Source organism: Xenopus laevis, chromosome 9_10L (genome assembly GCF_017654675.1).
Source record: "Xenopus laevis strain J_2021 chromosome 9_10L, Xenopus_laevis_v10.1, whole genome shotgun sequence".
Classification (NCBI taxonomy): domain Eukaryota; kingdom Metazoa; phylum Chordata; class Amphibia; order Anura; family Pipidae; genus Xenopus; species Xenopus laevis.
In genome coordinates, this window is record NC_054387.1 from 128,170,721 (window position 1) to 128,188,143 (window position 17,423).

Genomic DNA, 17,423 nt, shown 5'->3' on the forward strand with positions numbered 1-17,423 from the left:
GAGCAACTATTGGGGTAAAGCTTCTGGTTGGAGTAATGGTGCTGCACATTTTACTATAGACAAACACATTTTGAAGAAAACTACAATAAATTTTGTTTTATTTATTTTTTCCGCAATATTACAGGAAACACATAAAGCAGGTTCTTGTTAAAACAAAGGGTTATCATTTGAACAACTTGGTAACTGGAAAAAGTATGGATAAGTAAGAAAATGTCGGTTGGATTCTGCTGCCAAAAATAACTTCTTCTTGTACCCATAGATAAGTTCTAAAAAATGGTTGAAGTAAAACGTTCTTGTCCAAGATGATGTTTTATAGACAAGTAGGCACAAAAATTGGCAAATATGCAAACTGAACAATTTTCCCTGTGGCAATAACAAATAAAAAGTTGTCACTGGATCTGTTACCCTACAGCAACCTATCTGAAGGGGGGGTATTCAGTATTAAATTATCTTGTTCATTAAAGTATGTGTACTGTACCAGTTTGTTTCACTTTAGGACCTGTTCTTCCATTTTATCATCTTGCTTTTCTAGTTTTTTTAGCTTGCTCCTTGATTTTTTCATCTTGATTTTTTAATCTATCTTGTTCTAATTTAATCTGTGCTTGTTCTTCTATTTTCTGCTCTTTTATTTTTTGATCCAATTTTACTATTTTCTGATCCTGCTCTTTTATTTTTTGATCCAATTTTTCTATTTTCTGATCCTGTTCTTCTATTTTCTGAGTTTGCTCCTTTATTTTCTTATCTTTCAGTTTGATTTCCTGACCCTGCTTTATTATTGTATTCTGCAAGTCATTTATGACATCTTGAATTTGCTGGGATTCCTTTACAATTTTTTCTTGAATTTCAGAATATAACTTGAAGGCCTTCACCATTTCCTTTTGCTGCTCTGCCAAGGAATCTCCCATGTTTTTGACACATTCAAAGTCTCCCCCTGTACCTTCATAGTGATTTATTTTATTTTCAAGTTGAAGTTGACCTCCATGGTTTTGAAGAGATTTAGGTAATTTTTCATTACCAGAGTTTTCACTAACTCTTAATTCAGTGTGAATCAAATTATTGGATGTAGTTGAAGAACCTTCCTGCATTTCCTTTTCAATATTTGTTTCATTGACGTTTATCTTTTTTATTGATGATTTGTGATTGCTTTCCAGGCCATTAAGACTTTGACCCGCACTTGTTTCTTTTATCTGTCTTTTGAGTGTATCATTTGATGACTCAGTGCCTAATTTTCCTGCTAAGAAAAAACAAGAAAACATTGTAAAAATGTGTACTTAAAGATATCAGTTAAAAAAACTGTTTTCATCCTTGAAATATTTATAATGTGGCATTACTTGCCATTGATGCAAAAAGTAATATTTTCACTTTGAATACCAGTAGTTTGATTCCTTGGGGATCAGAGTGTGTCAGGCAGAGACAATAATGTACTAATAGTGCAAAGCCAGTTGGCTGGTTGCATGGTTGCTGAGACCTTAGGGGTATAAACACGCCCTATAATAATATTGGTTAACCCTAAAGCTATTCCATCAGTTTTGTATTCCAGCATATTGGGACTTTGCCCCACCCCCAATACGTAATGCCACTCCAGGGGATGGAGGAGGTGGGTTCACTTTTTCCTCTGAGTAAAATTAGAGCAAGGTAGCTGCTAAAAGGCATAATAATGCATTCCCGTTAGACCAAAGCTGATACACCTCCCAGGCTCCCACTAAGGGACAGTTTTCTTGAAATAAAGCAAATAAAGGCAAAAAAACCCCCATGATCTTGAATATTTTAAAATTTCAATCACATTTTTGAGATTTATCAATTGAAAAAATATAACAGAATGGTATATGCATTTTCGACATTCAGGCTATTTTGTAATTGCTTTTTTTTTTAACAAAAAAGTCAAATACTGTATATAGGATCAATTATCTGGAAACCAGTTATCCAGAAAGAATTACAGAAAGTCTGTGTCCCAAAGACTCCATTTTATCCAAATAATCCAAATTTTAAAAAATGATTTCCTTTTTCTCTATATTAATAAAACAGTATTTTGTATATGATCCAAACTAAGATATAATTAATCCTTATTGGAAGCAAAACCAGCCTATTGAGTTTATTTAATATTTTCTAGTAGACTCAAGGTATGAAGATTCAAAAGATCGGAACAGAAAGGCCTCAAGCATTCTGGTTAACAGGTCCCATACCTGTATATGGAATAATGTAGTTTTCAGGGTGATCATGAAGATTTGTCATGAAATAAGTGATTGAGTTACCCTAGTTTTAGTATTTATGCTATTAGTCAATTAAAAGAAAAATGGATTGTGAAAAAAAATTGTCAAGTTTATTTGAGATTTTTTTTTTCCCCAATCAAATTTTGGAAAATACTCAAATGTGAAAATTAGTAAATCATCCTCTAAGCATGTGCTTTGTTTGTCTATTCTTTTTTCATATAATTCATATAATTCTATTCTGTTAAACAAGACAGTTCCATGGAACTAACTCCTATCTCTTCTCATTCCTACAGGTAATTCTGCTATATCCATACACTGCCATATCCATATACTGCAACTGTTTATTCTGGTAATTCTGCTATATCCATACACTGCCATATCCATATACTGCAACTGTTTATTCTGGTAATTCTGCTATATCCCTACTTGTATTTGTTAACCCCAATAACTTTTGTCTGTCAGGCCTATTCTACTTTAGTTCTTTGATAAATATCTAAAGCACACATCTGTGTCCCCTCCTCAGTGAACAAGAGATATTTTTATAGCCCCAAACCTGGTTCTGGTGTCTGTAAAACTCTGCCCTTTGCTAGCTATTTAATTGATTAATTGATTAATTAGGCTCTGGTTTTCCCAATCAGCTACATATAAATTCAGACCCAGTATTGGGAATGGCACTCGTGTCTGGGGCATGGCACGAGTGATAACAATTCTTAAGTGCTAAAATTTCACAAGTGCTTAGAAATGACAGTTAAACAAGACAGTTGGACAAGGCATTGACAAGGCAAAAGGAACCGGATTCCCCTGCAATCAACAGTGAACCATCTGGGATAACAAGAAAACAGATTTGTTTGTACCTGCTAGTTTGTAACTTCTTACTCCAAACATGCTTTGTCATGTATTTCTCCTCCTTTCACTCTCATGCTTCATAAAACATTTTTCACTACCTCCTCCATCAAATCCCAGTTCTATACAAATCTCAGCCTCTCTTCTCTCCTCTCCTTCCCTCTCCACACATGAAGTTTATAAAGTACTCTGTTCAGCTATTCCACAAAACTCCTCTCTTTCATACAAACCAAGGACTTATAAATCCCGCTCTCACTTAGTCTTTCTTTCCTTTCTATTGCTGGCAGCTGGGGACATTTCCCCAAACCCTGGCCCTTACCCCATCCCAGTTATATCACGGCCACGAGCTCCTTCTCTCCGGAGCAAATTCAAACAGTACAGAACACTTACTCCTATACCCAAAAACCCAGTTAATCTTTCATGTGCTCTCTGGAATGCCAGATCTGTCTGCAACAAACTCACCGCTATACACGACCATTTCATTGCAAATTCCTTTAACCTACTTGCGCTTACTGAAACCTGTCTCTCTCCTACTGACACTGCCTCACCTGCTGCCCTGTCCTATGGGGGCCTACACCTTACTCATACTCCCAGACCTGGTAACAGACCTGGAGGTGGGGTGGGTTTGCTTCTCTCTCCCCGCTGTACTTTTAAAGTTCTTCCACCTGTTCCCTCTCTATCATTCTCCTCATTTGAGGCTCACTGCATTAGGCTCTTTTCTCCTGTTTCCCTCTGCATTGCTCTTATATATCCACCACCAGGACCAACTGCACAATTTCTGGACAACTTTGCTGCTTGGCTTCCTTACTTTCTTTCATCTAACATCCCATCCATCATATTAGGTGACTTTAATATACCCGTTAACAACATTAACAACTCTTCTGTCTCTAAACTTCCAATTTTACTAACTCCCCATTTCCCCTCTCTGATCACAATATGGTCACATTTCAACTCTCACTAACTCCCTCCTCACCCCCTGCTATTCCCCAAACACGTACTTACCGTGACTTGCAAGCTGTAGACGTGTCACATCTCTCTTCTTCCTTTGACTCTCTTCACTCTAATATCTCAGCCATCTCATGTCCTAATGTGGCTACCACTGTCTACTATAGTACTCTCACCACTGCCCTAAATGAGCTTGCTCCTATACAAACTAAACGTGCTAGACCCAAACCACTTCAACCTTGGCATACTGCTCATACAAAAGAGCTCCAAAGACACTCACGTGCACTTGAGCGTCGCTGGCGCAAATCCCGTTCAGAATCAGACTTTTGGAGCTACAAATCTGCCCTGCGCTCCTTTAACACCAGCCTCTTCCAAGCCAAACAAACATACTTTACTTCACTCATTAACTCCCTTTCTAAAAACCAGCACAACTTTTCTCCACCTTTAACACTCTCCTTTCCCCTTCTCCACCCCCTCCATGCACATCTGTCTCTGCTCAAGATATTGCTGAGCACTTCAAAAACAAAATTGACACTATCAGAAGGGACATTACACTACTCAACCCCCCTAGACTTCCACCACCCTCCCTCCACACTCCCCAGTCTCTCCTGTGCTCCTTCACCCCTGTCACTGATGAGGAAGTCTCAAAGCTTCTGGCCTCTTCTCACCTTACCACCTGCCCGCTTGATCCAATTCCCTCAAAACTTCTCCGCAATACCAATCCTTGTCTAATCAAAGCCTTAACTCACCTATTTAATCTTTCGCTCTCAACTGGACTGTTTCCTTCTCAACTAAAACATGCTCTTGTCACCCCCATTCTGAAAAAACCCTCTCTTGATACCTCCAATCTTGACAACCTCCGACCTATCCCTCTGCTACCTTTCATCTCTAAACTACTTGAGCGCCTAGTCTACAACCGACTTACCTCATTCCTCTCTGACAATAACCTGCTGGACCCCCTACAATCTGGTTTTAAGCCACAACACTCCACGGAAACTGCCCTGACTCGACTAACTAATGACCTCTTAACCGCTAAAGCCAACAATCATTTCTCACTACTAATACTGCTTGATCTCTCAGCCGCATTTGACACTGTAGATCACCCTCTCCTCCTCCAGTCCCTCCAGTCGCTTGGCCTTTGTGACACAGCCCTGTCCTGGTTCTCTTCTTACATCACCAATCGTTCCTTCAGTGTCTCCTACAATGGAGTATCATCTTCTCCCCTACCTCTTTCTGTTGGAGTTCCTCAAGGCTCTGTCCTGGGACCATTACTATTCTCCCTCTATACTTCCTCCCTTGGCAAATTAATAAATTCGTATGGTTTTCACTACCACCTCTATGCTGACGATACTCAGATCTATCTCTCATCTCCTGATCTCAACCCAGAACTCCTAACTCGCGTCTCCTCCTGCCTGTCCGCTATCTCTACCTGGATGTCGCAACACTACCTTAAATTAAACCTCTCTAAAACTGAAATGGTTCTCTTTCCTCCAACTAACACCAGTAGCATCCCCGAAGTATCCATCATAGTTAACAATTCCACTATCACCCCTCTCCCCAGGCCCGGTGCCTTGGGGTTATCCTAAATTCTGCCCTGTCATTCACTCCTCATATCTAGTCACTTATTAAATCATGTCACTTCCAAGGAACATATCCAAAATACGATCATTTATCACCCAAGACGCTGCCAAAATTCTTATTCACTCTCTCATCATATCGCGTCTAGACTACTGTAACTCTCTTTTAACTCCCGAGACTGTCACCTCTCCAGTCCATAATGAACACTGCTGCGAGGCTCATACACCACAGCAACCACTCCTCCTCTGCCTCGCCATTCTGTCAATCCCTGCACTGGCTTCCGTTACCTTTCAGAATCAAATTCAAATTAATGACACTGACTTTCAAAGCACTTCACAACTCTGCTCCACCCTACATCTCTGAACTCATCTCTATATACTCACCCACTCGCTTACTACGCTCCTCTACTGACCTGCTACTCAACTCTTCTCTCATTACCTCCTCACATGCTCGCATTCAAGACTTTGCAAGGGCTGCACCCCTCCTCTGGAACGCTCTTCCACGGTCTGTCTGACTTTCTCCCAACCTTTCTGCTTTCAAAAAATCTCTGAAAACACACTTCTTTCGAGAAGCCTACCCTCACTCTGCTTAACTACCAAACGCAACACCACATACAATACCACATTTCTCACCCACTTAATTCGATCTTGCCCACTCCCACACCTTGTGTACTACTCCCTTCCCTTTAGACTGTATGCCTATGCATAGGGCCTGCCTCACCTTTTTGTACCTGTATTGATTGTGATGTTTGTTACTCCATATATTCTATATATGTAATTCATGTGATGTAGTTGTATAATCACATTTACTTTACAGTGCTACGCAATATGTTGGCGCTATATAAATACATGTTAATAATAATACATACCACTCTTCATTATGAGTGTTTCTATTCTCTCCAATTTGATATTTAGAGTTTCAGAATTGTAACTAGACTTCTTTTCTTCCTCAGTGAATAAAATCAGGTCACAAGCCAGTCTCACAATGCTGGGCTGTAATTTCAGAATTTCCCTCTCCTTCCCAGAGTGAGATTTATCCACATCAGCTATGACAATGATGTTGTCCTTTCCTGAAATTCCAAAAACAGAGGATGAGAGTATAGCATGAAGCAGTAATATGCACAAAGCAAAACCCTCCAACAGACAACCATGTCCCCCATTTCCACTAGTTTCCTCTAACTCCCCTTCCAATATCTACCCATGATCCTTAACCCTATATGTTTTTTTCCTTATGAGAATAGTTATGTCCCTTACGCCCCTGAAGTTTTTCCCTTATTAAATTATATAAGAAATGTTTAGGTCAAAATAATAAACCCACCAAGCTTTGAAGATAATTCCTTCAGTTCCCTGTCAGTAACATCAGTGATGTTTAAGTGTCCATCCTTTTGGTTGTGGTACAGAATGGCAAAAGTGGAATCAGCCAGCTCTGAAGTAAGCGGTGAGTAATTTTTAGAAATGTTCACGCTACAAATACTCTTCATTTCTTCTAGGTGGGTCACCAGCCAGAGGTAGTTTCTCTCTAAAGACCTTGAGAAAAAGGTGACTTTAAGATTTGTATGAGACGTTTTCATTTCCGCGGGGATAGAAAGATGAGGAGTTTCTGTCTAAAATAAAAAGAAAATGTTTTTAACAATGTTTGAATGCAGTATCAAAAAAAAGACAGTATGGATCATTTACAAACAGTGTGGCTGTAGACAAAGTGCAAAAAACAAGTGCAAGCTTCCAAGTTTTTTTTCCCTTCTGTATATTTGTACGCCACAATAAAGTGAAAAGAGCTGCTCCTTACCAATGAAAACCTTTTTTACCTAAGAGAAATATTCAAATGTAGGGGACCACACAAGCATGGGAAATGTTCCTCGATGAACACAAATAAGGGCTGTGACAGTCTAACTGGTAGCCCAATGGGAACTGCTAGACTGCACAAGCTCTATTTAAAGTAAACCTGTGTCTTTATGCTTCTGAAACATGCCTTCAAGTCTGGAATTTAAAAATGGGAAACTTCTTTGAGGCTACTGTGAGCAACATCAAAGGTATTGGCGAGTAACACGTTGCTCACAAGCCATTACTTGGGAATTACTGCCCTGACCTATGTATCATAATATCTCGCCAGGTGCAAACCGCAGCAATGCCCCAGACCTGCTCAATTTTGTGCCCCCTAGTGCTCTATCACTTGCTCCTGGCGCTATTTTAAAATAAAGCATGGCGACTTGCAACTCCCATGCCCATGCAAAAGCACATTAATAAAAAAGGATGTAAGTAGTGCTGTGCAAGGTAACACTTCATTAATTCAAGCAAAAAAATCGTATACTGCTTATAAACATGAAAACATTGATAACAGCATTCAGAAGCCAACATCTGTGTTTCCAAACACTTGAGCAGTGTGTTTTGGGCTTCATGTTTATTGCAATGATAAACATGTTTGGTGCTCATTGCAAGCAAACATTTGTGAGTAGGTAGATAGCTAATAAATACAGAAACAAAGAAAATATAACAAAGAAAATGCTGTATGCTATATACAGTATATTGAGAAACGAAATTACCTTTCGTGTTAACCCTCCGAAAACCCCCTGAAAAAAATATATAAATAAGCAAGGTTTATTTATAATGGCGCTGATTCAGCACAAGTCAACAATAATAATCCCAATAGATGCCCATGAAGGGCCAAAGTTATGCTTTTTCTTTTAGGGATGCAACGAATCCAGGATTCGGTTTGGGATTCAACCAATATTCAGCCTCTTTAAGACAGATTCACATGACTTTTCTTCACACAAACAAGGAAGCCAAAAATGTTTTAATCACGCACAGAGCGTGAGGTTCTCTCCCCCCTTTCATTCATTTACATATGCTAATTAGGGTTCGTATTCCGTTCGGTATTTGGCCAAATCTTTCAGGATTCGGCTGGAACCTAAAATAGTGGAGTCGATGCATCCCTACTTTCATTTCCTCATTTTATAAACTAACATTCTCTGCTTTTTTCAATTCATTCCTAACTACTTTGACACATAATGAAATGATTAAAGACAAATGTCATTCAGGACTTGTGATAACTCTAATTATTGCAGGTTAGTAGGCCACTTAGACAGTTAAAGGTCGTTAAAGGGTGTTGAAGGTCAAAACATTATTTCCCCTTTGAATAGTATCCAATAACTTAAAAGGCTATGGGGCAAATTCACTAAGATTCGTAGTTGCGCCAGGCATACCTTCGCCGCACTTCGCCACACTTCACCACACTTCGCCAGGCGTAGTTTCGCCAGCGCTCCGCAAATTCACTAAAATCCGAATTTGCGCACAGGGGTAGCGTAAGGTTGCGAAGTTGCACTAGCGTTGATTCACTAAGCGAAGCGAAGTTACGCTAGCGATGGTTAATTTGCATACGGCGCCAAATTCAAATTTCAATGGAGGAATACGTAGAATCACTACAAATGCCTGGGAAACCTTCAAAACATCAAATAATTTTTTTTTTTTTGCCCTACACATGTGCCCACTGTATAGTTAAGTTGCCATGAGTTAGGAAATGTAGGGGGGAGGGAGGGAGGGAGGGAGGGGGGCCCCAAAAATTTTTTCGATCTTTTTCATCCTATCACCCATAATATAGAAATCATGCCAGCGTTTTTTGGGACTTAGAAAAAATGTGAACTTTTTTTGAAGCAATCCCTATCTACCCTATTGCGCTTCGCCTGGTCTGAGGTGGCGAAGGAAGTCTGGCGTAAAAGGGAATTTGCGTAGTTACGTCCATAGCGAAAATTCGCCAGGCGTAAGGGTGCGAAGTAACACTAGCGAATTTACGCCAGCGTTCGTTAGTGAATTTGCGAAGTAACGAAAATGCCCAACGCTAGCGAATTGACGCTAGCGTTAGGCGCTTCGGCGCTTAGTGAATTTGCCCCTATATGCCTATCTGGGTATGGACCTGCCATTTTATATTATTTTTTTAATACCAGCCACATTATCATTAAGGTATAATATTTGCCCAAGGCTTTTAGCCAAATCAGCAGCATGTATAATTGTAATGCCATATAAATTGCAACCAACTGAGCCACCAAGAATAGGTGAGACACAAGGATGGAGATGGGTCAGTGGGAAGGAATTAACTTAACTGGCATTGGGCGAGTCACTTACCGTATATACTCGAGTATAAGCCGAGTTTTTCAGCACCAAAAATGTGCTGAAAAAGTCTACCTCGGCTTATACTCGAGTCATATATCTGCAAAAAAGAAAAAATGTGATATCATGTAATACCGTTGGATGGTTGATACAATCGGCTCTCCTCACAATTTATTAGAAAGGTAGTGTTAGTATATGTATGTATACTGGGGATCTCCTCTGTAGTTGTGCAGAGTATGCAGCTGTACGATCGCTCTGCAACTATCGGGTCCTGAAGTTTCTGTGCATTTAGCGTGTGGAGGCAATGGGGATCTCCTCCGTGTTTGTTCCTAATGGAAAAAAAACTGTGCATAGTGATATAGAGACAAGGTCTTCAGCCGGCCCGCACTGCAGCTTTACCATCACTCTATACAGATAAATCTCGGGTGTACAGATTTATGATCACTTTGTACAGCTGAATCCCGGGTCCTGCAGTTTCTGTGGCTTAGTATGTTCAGCGTATGAAGGCTGCTGCTCCTTCTTTACAGGGAGGGGGTTGTCTGCCTCGTGGAGTTTCTTTCCCCGCACTTTCAGTCTCTGATTACTTAAATTCCATACGCTGCCGTTTGAACTTTGGGGAACCTTGTTTTACTGGTAATTGGTTCCGTAAGAGCAGTTTTGTACAATCAGCTGTACAAAGCGATCATAAATCTGCACACCCGAGATTTATCTGTATAGAGCGATCGTAAAGCTGCATATCCTGTAAGTACAAGTCCAGTGCGGGCCGGCTGAAGACCTTGTCTCTATATCACTATGCACAGTTTTTTCCATTAGGAACAACCACGGAGGAGATCCCCATTGCCTCCACACGCTTAATGCACAGAAACTTCAGGACCCGATAGTTGCACAGAACGATCGTACAGCTGCATACTCTGCACAACTATGGAGGAGATCCTCAGTATACATACATACACGAACGCTACCTTTCTAATTGAATGCGAGTAGAGCCAATTGTATCAACCTTCCGACTGATACCAACTGTATTACATGACAGCACATATTTTCTTTTTGCAGATATAAAGAAGCACACACCGCCACTCTATATACTATATTTATCCCCAGGGACTAGTGGGTCCCGTGATTTAAGTGGGTGCTGCCATACCGATTCCAACAACACAAAGCACGGAGTCTGTCTATACACCAATACTTGAAGAAGCCTTTTAGGTCTTCAGCAGAACACACACTTCTGCGTGAGTGTGAGTGAGAACTGAGGGCTAAAGAGGGAGGACCAAGTCATGAGGGGGGAGATTAAAACAGTAAGTGTGGGCAGCACGGAGGTGTTACTGCAGCCTCTTCGGATCAGTGAATAAGAGGCTATTTCTTCCCTAGCAGAGCGCACACAGGAGCGTGTGTTCTGCTGAAGATGTCCTAAGATGCATTTCTAACCCTAGGCTTATACTCGAGTCAATAAGTTTTCCCAGTTTTTGTAGGTAAAATTAGGTACCTCGGCTTATACTCGGGTCGGCTTATACTCGAGTATATACGGTAAACGCTATGTACATTAGCTCCAACTAAAATGTATCTGCATACCTCTGAGAACATTTGGTAGCCCTATACAAGATTAATAACAAAAGCTTAAGCAACATACTTTCAAATATTTCCAACCAATTCCAGACTGTTGGTTTTCTGTTGACTTATCTAAAACCCGCGGTGTGTTTCCTAAAAAGATATTGGAAAAAGTATAACTAAAAATAAATAATTTACACATAATTAGCAGTTATAAAACATTCGTAGAAACAATATATTGACATTTTCTAAGCTCAGGCGAGTTACTGCCTATACTCTCTGTTGCAAAAGATGTCAAAAGGCTACATATTCTTTTTTTTTTATAACTTAAAGTTTTATTACGGTTTTATCAGTTTTACAGCAAAAAGAAGGTCATAAAACAAAAAAATATCAAACATTAAAGTCCTGGTTACATACATACAGGTCCATCAAGCCGTAAGCAGTATTAGTACACAATACACAGTGCAGCAAATTGCAACATAATATCAACCATATGAGCTTGTGCGCCCGAAATCAACACTGTGTTTGAAAAATACCCATGGAACTATAGGGCAACAGGGAGAAAAAAAAGAAAAAGAAAAAAAAGGGGGGGAGGGGAGGGTGGTTCCTGGATAATAATGGACTCGTATATAATTCCATTTGTGTAGACAAGAGTGTAGAGGATCCCAGATCTAAGATAATCCGGATCCTATGGAGACAACCCTTTATATATATCCGTTGTGGTAAAAACATCCCACCTGAACCAGATCTTATTAAAGCGAGGGAGTGTATCTCGTATTCTAGCTGTCATATACTCCATTTCCCTCATATCTACCACCTTACGTATCACATCTACTAACTGTGGTGGGTATTGTTTTTTCCAAAGATGATTGCTAACCGGCAAGCTGTGAGTATATAATTAAGTAATCTTTGCTCAACCCTAGACACGTTTTCTAACGGTTTCCCAACTAACGTCGTAAGAGGGTCTAAGACAATTTCTACACAGAAAAGTTCGCTCAGGAAGGTTTCAACAGATTTCCAAAATGAAGACAACAGCGGACACTGCAGCATTATATGCGGAAGTGTCCCAACCATCCCGCAGTGTCTCCAGCAATGCTGTGGGACATTGGGGAACCATTTGTGCAATTTACTAGGAGTATGATACCAGAAAAACATTGTTTTATACAAACTTTCTTGTTGCCTGACACACAAAACATTTTTCCTAGCGTTCTCCCATATATCCTCCCAAACATCCATTGGTATTTCCTGCGAAATTATCTCTTCCCATTTCACCATATATCTATGTTTAGGGAACGGGTCAGCAGGGATGTCAGTTAAAAGCCTATAGATTGTAGAGATTAGAGCTCTCTGGGGGAGTCCGGTCTTACATATACGTTCAAAGCTTGTGAGGGGGGTTGGTTGCCCACCACCAACCAGAATGCTCTGGCAGAAGTGTGCAAGCTGTAATTACTCAAAAAAAAGTGTAGGGGATATTTGGGAAGTAGTTTGTAATTCCGTGAAAGAGAAGAGTTTGCTTGTCAAGGGATTGATAAAGTCCCGGACGGTAAAGAAGCTTTTCAAACCCCAATGTGCTTTAAAAGTATCCTGCATACCTGGAGGAAATAAAGGATTACCAAGCACTGGCGTAAGAGGCAAAATAGCGCTCACCAATTTATACTTTTTTCTACATTGGTTCCAAATTCGGAGGGTAAACGAAATCGGGTTCAAAACTCCTAAAGGTAGTTTGAGATGAGATCCCCTACACCATAGGTACGTAGCAAGGTGAATAGGAGAAATCCATAAGGCCTCTATATATGCCCATTTTGATGTTGGCTCATACGTAGACCAGCCAGCTACTTGCCGTAGGTGAGCAGCTGTATAGTAACTGTCTATATTCGGAGTTGCTAAGCCTCCTTGACCTTTGCTAGCCAACATTACCGTCCTAGGTACCCGGTGTCTGGACTTACCCCAAATGAATTTAAAAAACATGGATTGTAAGTCCTTTAAGATAGCTTTCGGTACTGGTACTGGGAGAGTCTCAAAAAGGTATAATAACTTTGGGAGGATGGCCATTTTTAATGTTGTGATCCTCCCCAGCCACGAAATTGGAAGGGGGTTCCATTTGCGTATGAGATTCTTTAATTTCAATATGAGAGGGGGAAGTTGTGTCGGTATAAAGTGCAGTAAGTTTTAGTCAAATTAATCCCCAGATATTTCAAGGTATGATCTTTCCACTTGTAGCGGAAGGTCGCTGCCAAAGTGTTCCGTGTGGCTGTTGGTAAATTTAAAGGCAGGGCTTCAGTTTTATCTACATTCACCTTATAACCTGAATAAAGACCATATTCATTCAGTATTTTATGCAAATTAGGGAGAGAGATTACTGGGTTCGTTAATGTCAAGAGGACATCGTCCGCAAAAAGAGATATAATGAACTCTCAGCCTTGGATCTTTGGGCCTGTGATATCTGGGTGTTTTCTAATGGCTGATGCCAGAGGTTCGATGCTTAAAGCATATAATAAAGGTGACAGGGGGCATCCCTGTCTAGTGCCATTTCGTATTGAGATCACAGAGCTGGACGCCCCCGGAACCTTAAGGGTAGCCTTGGGCAGGGAATAGAGTCCTCGTATACCTGTCAGAAAAGGACCTTGAAGCCCTAATGCAGAGAGGAGATCAAAGAGAAAATCCCAGCGCAGACGGTCAAACGCCTTTTCAGCATCTAAACTTAACAGTAAAGCTGGCGTCTTAGTCTTATGGATGGCGTCTATCAAATCAATTGTGCGTCTGGTATTGTCTCCCGCTTGCCTACCGTAAACGAAACCAACTTGATCTGAGTCAATAAGTTTAGGCATAAGCGGGGCTAACCTATTCGCTAAAATTTTCGTGAATAACTTCAGATCTGAGTTCAGGAGGGCTATAGGTCTATAACTACCACATTGGCTCGGATCTTTGCCATCCTTGTGTATCAAAGTGATATAAGACGCCAACATTGAAGAAGGAATGACAGCTCCAGACAAAAACAAATTGAAAAGTTTCGCTAAATGAGGGGATAGGAGTTCTAGAAATTTCTTATAATAAGAATAGGGGAGTCCATCCGGCCCTGGCGCCTTTGAGGGAGGCAAGGATTTAATGGTCTCTTTGATTTCCTCTACAGTTATCACCTTATTTAAACACTGCACGTCCTCAGGGGTAAATCTAGAGACAATATTGTCTGTCAAAAAGGTTCTCCGTTGGCCTTGGATCTTATCTCGTAGATGGACAGGGGGTTCTGGAAGGTTATACAATGCAGTATAGTATCCCTGAAAAGCCTTAGCTATTTCTATAGGCATATAAGCCATCCCACCTCCCTCTAGAGAAATAGCAGTAATTGCTGATTGTATCTGCTGATCTCTTAATCTCTTAGCCAAAAGGGAGTGGGGTTTGTCACCTCGCTCATAATATTTTTGCTTAGTCCAACGTAAGGCTTTCTCAACATCTGCCGCTGTCAGTGATTTTAGCTGTTTGCGGACTAGAACAATTTCCTTCTGAATAGCTGGTGTGGGGTTCTTATGTGCTGAGCGTTCAAGGGATCTCAATTTTTGGTCAAGGGTGGACCAAGTATGGAGCTTTGTCTTCTTCCTGTAAGCTGACATTGCTATAAATTTACCCCTGAGGACTGCTTTATGTGCTTCCCATAACATAGACACATTATTTACAGAGTTCACATTTTCAGTAAAATAATTTTGCATCGTTTGTAACACATCAGAACATGCCTGCGTATCATTCAATAAGGACTCATTTAAGCGCCAATGTGAACTTCTTGGAGGGGCTGTAGAAAGTTCAATATCGAGTATGACAGCCGAATGATCGGACCAGGGAATCGCGATAATATCCGTGGTTGCTTGGTACGTCAACATCAGTCGGGGAATCAAAGAAAAGTCCAGCCGAGAATACAATTGATGTCGAGTTGACAAAAATGTATATGAACTATCAGTAGGGTGATGTACTCGCCAGACATCCTGAAGGTCTAGCCTGCGAAAAAGCTGCCTGAATCTGCGGCAGTGAATTTTGTAATCCCGTTGTGCAGGGGGTGAGGAGCGATCCTTTAATTCCGAGAGGACTAAATTAAAATCTCCTCCTATGACGGTATAAGGACAATGAGTGCTGCAAATCTTGGTCAGAGTGGGCTTAAGAAAAGACAGCTGGTTTGTATTCGGAGAGTATATATTTGCCAATTTAAGCGGCTTTCCCCCCAAAGTCCCCTCCAGGATTAAGTAACGGCCATTCGGGTCACTAAGGATCTGAGTCACTTCAAAGGGACAATCTCTATGGATCATAGTAAGTAAACCTGCCCTCTTGACATTCCTACTGGCTTGATATACCTTAGGATAAAGGTTAGTGTTGAGGGTTTGGTTCTCAGAGGCTTTGAAATGAGTTTCTTGTAGCATCACAATATCCGGACGCAGTCTATGAATCTCCCTGATTACCATGTAGCGCTTCATTACGCTATTAAGACCATTAACGTTGAGTGTTAAAAATTTCACCATCTTAGTAGCCGAATGTACAAAGCTGGGAGAAAAGCTGAACCAACAAGGCTCAGGCTACACAAATGCCCAAATAAACTGTAGGGTATCTCAGAGAAGGCTACATATTCTATCCAGCAGAATTGTGTTTATTAAATTCTGCCCCACCTATTTGTTGGAATTCATTTATGGAATCACAACAGGTTATAAGAAATCTGCCCTTAGGTTTTTATGCAACCAAAACTTGCCTCCTAATCTTTGTCATGTTGGGCCTTTGTGCAGGCACTTGACACTGAATTATTTTACTCTTGTGATAGCACTCCAACAAAAGCACTCCAAGTAGCAGTGCTTGAGGGCAAACGCAGAAAGGCAAGGAACAGCTTTAAATTGCGCACATTTGTGCAATGAAATTTTGCATGGCTGCCAAAGCAGTCTGTGGTCATAAATGAGTTATTTATGTACTAATTTGCACAAAATGTACTAATGTACTAATTGTACTAATTTGCACAAAAATGTACTAATTTGCACAAAGTTTGTACATTTGTATCAAAGATTCAGACCTCTGCCTAATCACTATTAAGTGTAAATACAGGCTATCCAATCACAATCCTGTTTGTCTACTTCCTATGAAACTACAGTCCTGCTATGAAGCTTTAGTCCTCTCCTCATTGCTAAATGTTGAAATCCCTTTTTAGGGGCCACAAGTAACTGTGAGTCTTTTTTCCCCACCTTGGTGCAATCAAAGTGTAACCACGTATTTCAGACAGGCAAGAAATAGATTCTCTGTGCTCACCCATATTATTCTGTTGATGAATATTTCGGTTTTTTTGTAAAAATCTACCGGATTTGACCTCTGCATTAATTAAAAAATTGCTCAATTGAAGAACCCAGAATGACTTGCCTTTACACTTGTCTGTAGCACTTAATCATTTCCCATTTGTATTCCCCACTTTTTTCACTTAGTTCTTGAGCACTTTCAGTGCTGCTTTTGTTACTCACCTTCTGTAGTCTGAGAGCCACCATCTCTGTTCTGCATCTCCTTTCTTCTGACCTCTGATTTGCTCTAGAGGAATAGAGAGTCACTTTAGTTACGCTCACATGAGTCTCAGCAGATCAGTCAGTCCTTCCAATGTTACTCACCTGCTCTCCTGTTCCTGGTTGAAGTTCTTTCCTTCTTTTGTGACTTTCCTGGTGTCTCTGTTCTGCCTCTGTCAGGGCCGGATCTGCAGTTTCAGCAAAAACAACTGCAGTTAATCCCTCTTCTAAAGGTGTTCAAGTTATGTTTTGAGACTGACTGTTCAGACATTTGCCTAATCTGTTCCAAGTTTTCCCTCAAATGTCTTTTTAAAATGAGAAAATCAGTTTAGTCAGAAACTATCTTTATTTAATATGAAGTCACGCTAAGAAGTGAGCACTACTATCTATTACTTTAAGCATTATGGCTGCCAAATTCATTTCCGGAATAAAGTTGCTGAGCAGAAAATCAAAGAAGTACTAAGCAGTTAAGGGGAACTTTGAGTAATTGAAAGACATAATGGGTTATTTATTTCACTTTTACTTTTATTTTAGGTAAGGGGAAAATTACAAAAAAGGTGCAATCTTGGGTGCAGCACAGTACTCAAATAAGTACACAAGTTGAAGTTTGAATTCAGCATCTGTCCTCAAATAACATGGACTCTCCCTGTTCTATAACAATGGTTGATGGGGAATTTGTCCTTTTTTGC

General features: G+C 40.4%; 1 protein-coding gene across 5 annotated transcripts in view; it reads right to left on the reverse strand.

The window, feature by feature from the left end:
- Positions 1-81: 81 nt before the first annotated feature.
- The window catches only part of LOC108701742 (putative leucine-rich repeat-containing protein DDB_G0290503), a 35,987-nt gene continuing 18,645 nt past the window's right edge, over positions 82-17,423 (reverse strand). For 2 of the 5 annotated variants that reach the window (XM_041575855.1, XM_041575852.1), the window contains 7 exons: positions 16,840-16,922; positions 16,699-16,762; positions 11,304-11,374; positions 8,116-8,142; positions 6,894-7,179; positions 6,445-6,645; positions 82-1,234 (listed from right to left, as the gene is read on the reverse strand). In XM_041575855.1, coding sequence (XP_041431789.1) covers positions 516-1,234; positions 6,445-6,645; positions 6,894-7,179; positions 8,116-8,142; positions 11,304-11,374; positions 16,699-16,762; positions 16,840-16,922 — 1,451 coding nt within the window. In that variant the 3' untranslated portion in view covers positions 82-515. The remainder of the gene's footprint in view (positions 1,235-6,444; positions 6,646-6,893; positions 7,180-8,115; positions 8,143-11,303; positions 11,375-16,698; positions 16,763-16,839; positions 16,923-17,423) is intronic. The other 3 variants (XM_041575856.1, XM_041575854.1, XM_041575853.1) reach the window with 2 other exon arrangements.